Genomic DNA, 6,340 nt, shown 5'->3' with positions numbered 1-6,340 from the left:
GGTCAAAAGCAGGCGGGTGTAAACTGAAATTAACGACCTTCTTCGGGATAAGGTCGTAGACGTTTACGACCAAAACAGAAGGTCGTTGAACCCATGACCTTTTTTTGGTCACTGGTTGTTTGCCCAGGCCACATCGGATCCGACGTGGCAATCCGACGTGGCAAAATTTCGACTAATTGAAAAGGTCGTAAATTATAATCGGCCCGGTCCAATTTGGTGTTTTAGATGGGCCGAGCCCAACAATTCAACCTTTTATATATTTTTTTTCTTATTAATTTTGGTCAGCTATATGGGCCAAGCCCTACTATTCAGCCTTTTTATTTTCTAGGCCTAGGCCATTTTGCATTCTATTGCACAACATTCCAGTCCACTATTGTTTGGGCCATAGCCTTTTTAAACCTGAAATATTACTTGGTCCAGTAGAACGTGTTCGGTCTTTTTCATTCACAGATTTCAATATTACACATTTCAACAGAAAAAAAATTCTCTATTAAATTATTAAATACAGAATCATTCGCTCAAATATTCACAACATCACATACATGTTTGCATGTCCAATAGCATATGCACGGTGGCAAACTAGCAACATCAACAACATCAAATATTCAAAACATGGTGGCAAACTAGCAACATCAACTAAAACTGTGGTGCGGATCTCGAGGCTTCCTTGATCTTCTGTCATAGCACCAGCATCCTCAACAACATTAGATCCTGATGTACATAAACTATTAGTGAGATACATTGGGAGTTAAATTATTGCCAATAAAAAATATTTAGACAATTATAGGTACATGCCCAAATGATTCAGTTCATTAAACATTAAGCAAGGCATAGCACAAATTCCAACAACTTGACAGCAACACGTTAACCTGTTGTTCTACACTTCCACTACAACATTCAAGCTCATGTTAGGCAGCAACAATACTAACCTACAGGTACCAGCATGGTATATTGGTACAAGTGCATGTCATGCAATGAACGTCACTGTAACACATTCACCTGAAGAAAAGTACTGTACTATTCTACTACCACGACCATCCATTCAACTGACAGCATATAACAATACTAGTAAGCCCACACGGACTAACATCACAAGGCAGGAGAGAATAAAGGGAATCCAGACCTGATGATGATAGTGTTGACAATGATCTGATTGGAATTATCAAGCAGAGCAAAACAGCAGCATGACCATCAAGTCGCAGCCCTGAAGAAAGAAAGAACCAATAGAGTCAGCTACTTATCTATTCAGAATTGAGAGTTGAACAATCATCAGAAAACTAAAGATACTGCTCAGCCAACTAAATAACACATGATTCAGTCACACGGTATAATTCTGACTATAATATAACAAGAGAACTAAATATACTACATACTTAGAACTCAACTAATAAGTGAGAATGATCAAATCTGATGCAAACAACTGATTTTATTTGTTGATGTTACAAAAGGAAGTGTATAAAACAAACTGCAGCAAACAAGCTTTGATTTGCTGCTCCAAATAGAGGACCCTGGGATTGGGGTGCTGATCACATAAGTAAATAAACAGTAGTACATCTCCAAAACCTTAAATATGGCATCAACTTCTCAGATCACAAAGGTAATATATCTGAATTTATAGCATCACACACGAGGTCTAAATTTATACTATGTTCCTTTAGTAGCAAGAGCTGGTTCATGTCTAGCTTGTATTGCAGATAACTAGTACAGTTTTCACACAAAAAATAGGATTGCAGTATATATTCGCAGCATGTAAGAATACTTTGATTAACAGACTAATCAACCATCAACTAACACTTCACAGTACCAACTAACACTTCACAGTACCAAAAAAATGGGGTGGCGCTCGCCACTTCGGATGTGCGGCAGCCATGAGGGCTTCTTCCTGTTCCACCTGCAACAGCGGCAGCGGCAGCGGCGGCGGCGGCAGCTTCTACAGATCTGATACACAAAACAAAACACAGGCGGGAGGAATCAGAGGGAGGGGAGATGAAGAACATGGCAGGCATTTATATGATGGCAGTACATAACGTGCAGCTTGGTTCATAAGCATAACTAACCACATGTCAGGATCCTTTCAGTGGCATGCACCACACTAATTAAAATAGGATACTGATTTCTACTCTTTGTAATTAACTACTGCCGATCACGTCTGCAACTTCCTAGCTCAGCGGTCAGAAGACCATACAGCGTTGCGTGTAGCCGGCCGGCACACACTGATTCGTAGCAAATCAGATTGAACTTTCATAGAATGATCACACTTGCAACTAGTGAGCACTGAAGAATAATCTTAACCCACTGGTAGCAGTCTAACACTAGCAACTAGTGAGCACTGAAGAAACAGCAAGAAACAGCACAATGAAATAGATCAACCTTATGGTATGAGCGTAGTTCCATCCGACCTCCTTGGAGAGCTGGCCGAGGAGGCAGTACCTGTGCCCAGGCTGCAGCCTCAGAACCCTGCAAAACCACAAGCGACATCAACATCAAACACACAGACGACGTACATTAAACATACAGAGCTCAAACCAAGGAATACCCAGCAAAAACACATTACTAGACCCGCTCTATAGATGGAACTTGCCGCAGTGACAGTAGACTTTACCAACTTGGTGTAGAGACAACTATGATGGCCCAAAACGACATGTACAAAGGGAAAACACGCTTAAAAATTTCCCACGATAGGTCATAACAAGGGACTGCAAAGGCCGTAGCAAAGAGAAAAACGACGTTCACTAGAATTTCCAAATGCACACATTTGATAAACGAAACAGTTCACCATGTAGAAAATTTCAAATGAGTGTCGCAGAACTGCATGCATAACAAAGGTTTACCAACCAGATTGTACTATCAGAGTTACCAAACTACTTAAAATATGACAGAGGTTTCACAAAACTGATGGCGCATGATAGCTTTAGTATTTGATAGGGACCAGGATCTCCAGCTGAGATCCTAACTTCTCTTCGGCTGCCTTCTCGGCCTTGATGCGGAGCTTCGCCAGTTGCTTTCTCCTGTCGGAGGAGATCTTGGCCTTCTCCTTCCTCTTTTCCTCCAGCTCCTAAATACCAGGCCAGAGAGTGATGAGAAACGGTATGCACAAACATCAGCTCATAATGAACAAAACTGGCAACAGCGGATGTACTGTACTGATAACATTAGACTAGAACTAAGAGCCTCAGAGATCTTGGTGGTTAAGATCATCAAGTGGGATAAACCCATTAAGAGTAGCAAATATTTTGATAACATCACAGGCTCAAAGGAAAATAAACACCAGCAAACTGTTGAATGAATTAAAACCCAAAACAGAACAAAATCTCTTAAAGAGCACAAAATGGCATGGTCTATCAGAAGTAGCTGGTTGTGATAATCATGAAGTATCAGTGGGAATCCGAACGATTTTCTTCATCACGCAGAAGCATGCAAAAGACCCTATATAACACAAACAGCAACAAGGTTGCGACCAACACAAGGAGTGCATGTACGGCTAGTCATAAAGCAGTGCAAATGTAATACATGAGATGCCATCATCCATCAGAAGTAGCTGGTTACACTAATCATGAAATATCAGTGGGAATCCGAACGATTTTCTTCATCACCCGGAATCATGCAGTTCAACCCACAGAACACAATGAGCAATAAGGTTCATAACCAATGAAGGAATTCATGTACAGTCAGTCTAAAGCAGTAAAAATGTGCAAATGTACTTCAGGAGATGGCGTGACCGGCGATTTTCTTCATCACCCAGGTAATGCACATCTCATCAGCCAGCAGAACACAAAAAAGAGGATACAAAAAGTACTGCTAAGAGGTTTGCAAAAAAACAAAGGAAAGTATTTGCTCAATAATAAAGGAGTACATATGTAGTCCAAGAGATGGCATGATCCGTTAGAAGTAGCTGGTTGTAATAATCATGAAAAATCAGTGGGAATTCGAACGATTTTCTTCATCACCCAGATCATGCACATCTCAGCCAGCAGATCATACATCAACTTGCCTGGAACCATGGTTAGTGAATATTTCATTCCATGGTTCCACTGTGCTGTTAGTTTTAGCTGCTACTGATATACTATGGTCAGGACATTTGGCACTTAATTTGGTACATTCCTGATCCAAATGGTATGCTGTAAGCATATGCCATATTGACAGATTTAAAATTGGAGCTGATCCCTTTGTTCACGGTTGCAAGATCTGAAGTGTTGTCTCCAACTAGGAAAAAAGAAGAAGCAGAATCACCTTGTTATCAATGTCGCGGTCGAGAAGATCATTCACCGTGTAACCAGCCCCCCTGAGGAGGACAGCTCTGCATCCGAAGAGCGCCAGCATTTTCAAGTCAGGGAGCTCCCCCGGCATCGCCGCTATTGTGATCGACCTACGAAGCAAGGTTCAAAGGAGCTCTTTGAGTAAGCTGGTACTGTGCTTGGTAAGGCATACAAGTAACAGGGTAATAAAAGTTGCTCTGTTGCTAACAAACATGCTCTGTTTTCTTGCTAGATCACAAGATCCAGCATGAAGTCAGAATTTTAACCATGCCTGGACCTATTAATTATCTGTTTGTGCACACAGCAAATCTGAAACTTTGAGATCAGGATGCTGTCTCTAATCTCTACTGAGCTGGCCCTTCAGAGCAGTTGATCCAATCTCTACGCATTGGTGTTCAGAGATGGTGATGTCGGTAGAAATAAGCGTACCACCTCTCCACCCACGACGCAGTTGCCGAGGGCGGAGAGCCGCTCGTCAGACACACTGGACGACCACCTCATCAGGCAGTCTATTCTTGAGGTGCTGGAGCTCTATGGCAGGCATTTGAAACCCATGTCAGGTCAGGTCACTGCTGACTCACTGGACAAGGAAGGACCGCTTTCTTTCTTACCTTGGTCGTTGGTGGTGTGTGGTAGAAGAAGGCCGTTCTTGTTGCCCACGCACAATGTCCCGAGGATCCTCATGCCGCCGATGAATGCCTTGACCACCGGGACGGTGTCGGCGAGCTCGGCCTCAAACACACTGCAACCACAGGACAACGAGAGGACCAATTAGAAGAGAAGAGGCCACCAGGGGTCGCGATTAACGATGACAGATCAAGTCGAGGACAACCAACCTGATGAAATTCCCCGCCCCACCGGCCGGGAGCCACCTCTACACCCACGACGCCGGCGGCGCGGGCGGGAGGCTCTCCTCCTTGTCCTTGTCCCGGGAGGAGGTCGAGAGCGGATGCGAGAAGCTACTGGGCAGCAGGATCCGGTCGATGTAGAACGAGGAGGCTGCCGCGGAGGCGGAGGACGGGTGAAAGCATGGGCTGCGGCGGCTTAAGGTGATGAGGTGGCGCCGGGCGGCGGGGCTGGGGACGGGACCGGGGGAGGGGGGGAGGATGAGGTGTGGCTGTAGGGGAACGAAGAGATGGCCGGGAGAGCGGCGACGCGGAGCAGGATGGGATCTACATGAGGCCGTCGCCGGGGTTTGTGGCGTGGTGGAGGCAGCCGTGATGAGGGAAGGAGGAGAGGGCGAGGGAGGGAGGGCGGCGCCGCCAGCGACGAGAAGCTAGGGTTAGAGAGGGGTGGCGGCGTTGATCTGCACCGGGGAGAGAGAGGGAGGCGGCGGGCGGAAGGAAGGGAGGAGAGGTGAGTGAGTTGATCTGGGTAGGGTTTGGTGCGGTGGGTTTCTTCAGATGGATGGATGGATGGATGGATGGTGGGATTGCTAGCAATGGATGGTAGGATGTCTGCCATGTCATCGATCCGTGTGACAGGTGGTTCCACCAATCAGAGTCTAGCTAATGTAATTGTGTTGTTTCTCTTTTGTTTCTTTTATATTTTCTACCCTCTTATTTCGGGTAAACATTCAACATATTAGCTTCATGTTGTATGTTTAAATGACCCAATATTGTGTTCATATGTGTATCTTAGGATTTCAAACAATGATAATATTGTGGTCTTCATTTGCATTGCACACAAAAAACATTTTCCGTTTTTGAGTGCCCAAAATGAGTTTTTTTGTGAAGGACCTACAATATATTTATTGCAAAATTGGATGAAATCAATTTTATAAACTATTAGGCCATATTTAATGCACAAATGACCAAATAGTTGTGTGTCAAAAGATTTTATCCACCTCTGGTAAAAAAGTGTAAAGGATTTCTCCATAATGACCATTAACAGTTGCTCCTGTAGTGGCCAAATAAGGTTTAGCTGCTCTTATAACAAAGGAATTCATATTTACAATGGAAATTTGACCGGATTTTTTTATGTGCGATTTAAATAGACATACATTTTCACGACAAATTTCCGCTGATCCAGCTGGAAGCGGGTCAAATTTGAACTGTAGCTGCCTCATAGTTTGCTATTTATTT

The 6,340-nt window shown here is 43.9% G+C and overlaps 1 protein-coding gene, 1 non-coding gene and 3 pseudogenes across 4 annotated transcripts; all 5 read right to left on the bottom strand.

The window, feature by feature from the left end:
- Positions 1 to 466: 466 nt before the first annotated feature.
- Positions 467 to 5,647, bottom strand: LOC109752993 (large ribosomal subunit protein uL13z). 3 transcript variants are annotated; one of them, XM_073498407.1, is made up of 8 exons: positions 5,093 to 5,632; positions 4,868 to 4,998; positions 4,686 to 4,787; positions 4,231 to 4,366; positions 2,371 to 3,055; positions 1,825 to 1,938; positions 1,124 to 1,204; positions 467 to 711 (listed from the first exon to the last, which is right to left on the bottom strand). In XM_073498407.1, the coding sequence occupies exons 4-5, from the start codon at positions 4,345 to 4,347 to the stop codon at positions 2,912 to 2,914; spliced, it is 261 nt and encodes an 86-aa protein (XP_073354508.1). In that variant the 5' UTR covers positions 4,348 to 4,366; positions 4,686 to 4,787; positions 4,868 to 4,998; positions 5,093 to 5,632; the 3' UTR covers positions 467 to 711; positions 1,124 to 1,204; positions 1,825 to 1,938; positions 2,371 to 2,911. The 3 variants fall into 3 exon arrangements, with proteins under 3 accessions (XP_073354508.1, XP_073354509.1, XP_020167512.2); XM_073498408.1 differs by having other exon boundaries at positions 4,689 to 4,787; positions 5,093 to 5,628; XM_020311923.4 differs by lacking the exon at positions 4,686 to 4,787 and having other exon boundaries at positions 5,093 to 5,647.
- Positions 3,169 to 3,251, bottom strand: LOC120965616 (small nucleolar RNA SNORD24). Its single transcript, XR_005758660.1, has one exon. It is a non-coding gene; the product is annotated as a small nucleolar RNA SNORD24 (small nucleolar RNA).
- Positions 3,337 to 3,412, bottom strand: LOC120965671 (small nucleolar RNA R12; annotated as a pseudogene).
- On the bottom strand, positions 3,524 to 3,599 carry LOC120965668 (small nucleolar RNA R12; annotated as a pseudogene).
- Positions 3,878 to 3,953, bottom strand: LOC120965666 (small nucleolar RNA R12; annotated as a pseudogene).
- Positions 5,648 to 6,340: the final 693 nt, after the last annotated feature.

The sequence above is a fragment of the Aegilops tauschii genome, chromosome 5, assembly GCF_002575655.3.
Source record: "Aegilops tauschii subsp. strangulata cultivar AL8/78 chromosome 5, Aet v6.0, whole genome shotgun sequence".
Taxonomy (NCBI): domain Eukaryota; kingdom Viridiplantae; phylum Streptophyta; class Magnoliopsida; order Poales; family Poaceae; genus Aegilops; species Aegilops tauschii.
The sequence above is the reverse complement of the archived record's forward strand: the minus strand, read 5'-3'. Positions and strand labels throughout refer to the sequence as shown.

Bases quoted from the DNA above. Each gene is read 5' to 3' on its own strand.
- LOC109752993 (XM_020311923.4), bottom strand. From the start codon at position 4,347: ATGCCGGGGGAGCTCCCTGACTTGAAAATGCTGGCGCTCTTCGGATGC. The intron at 3,056-4,230 runs GTGATTCTGCTT...CCTGGTATTTAG, and splicing joins ACCGCGACATTGATAACAAG to GAGCTGGAGGAAAAGAGGAA.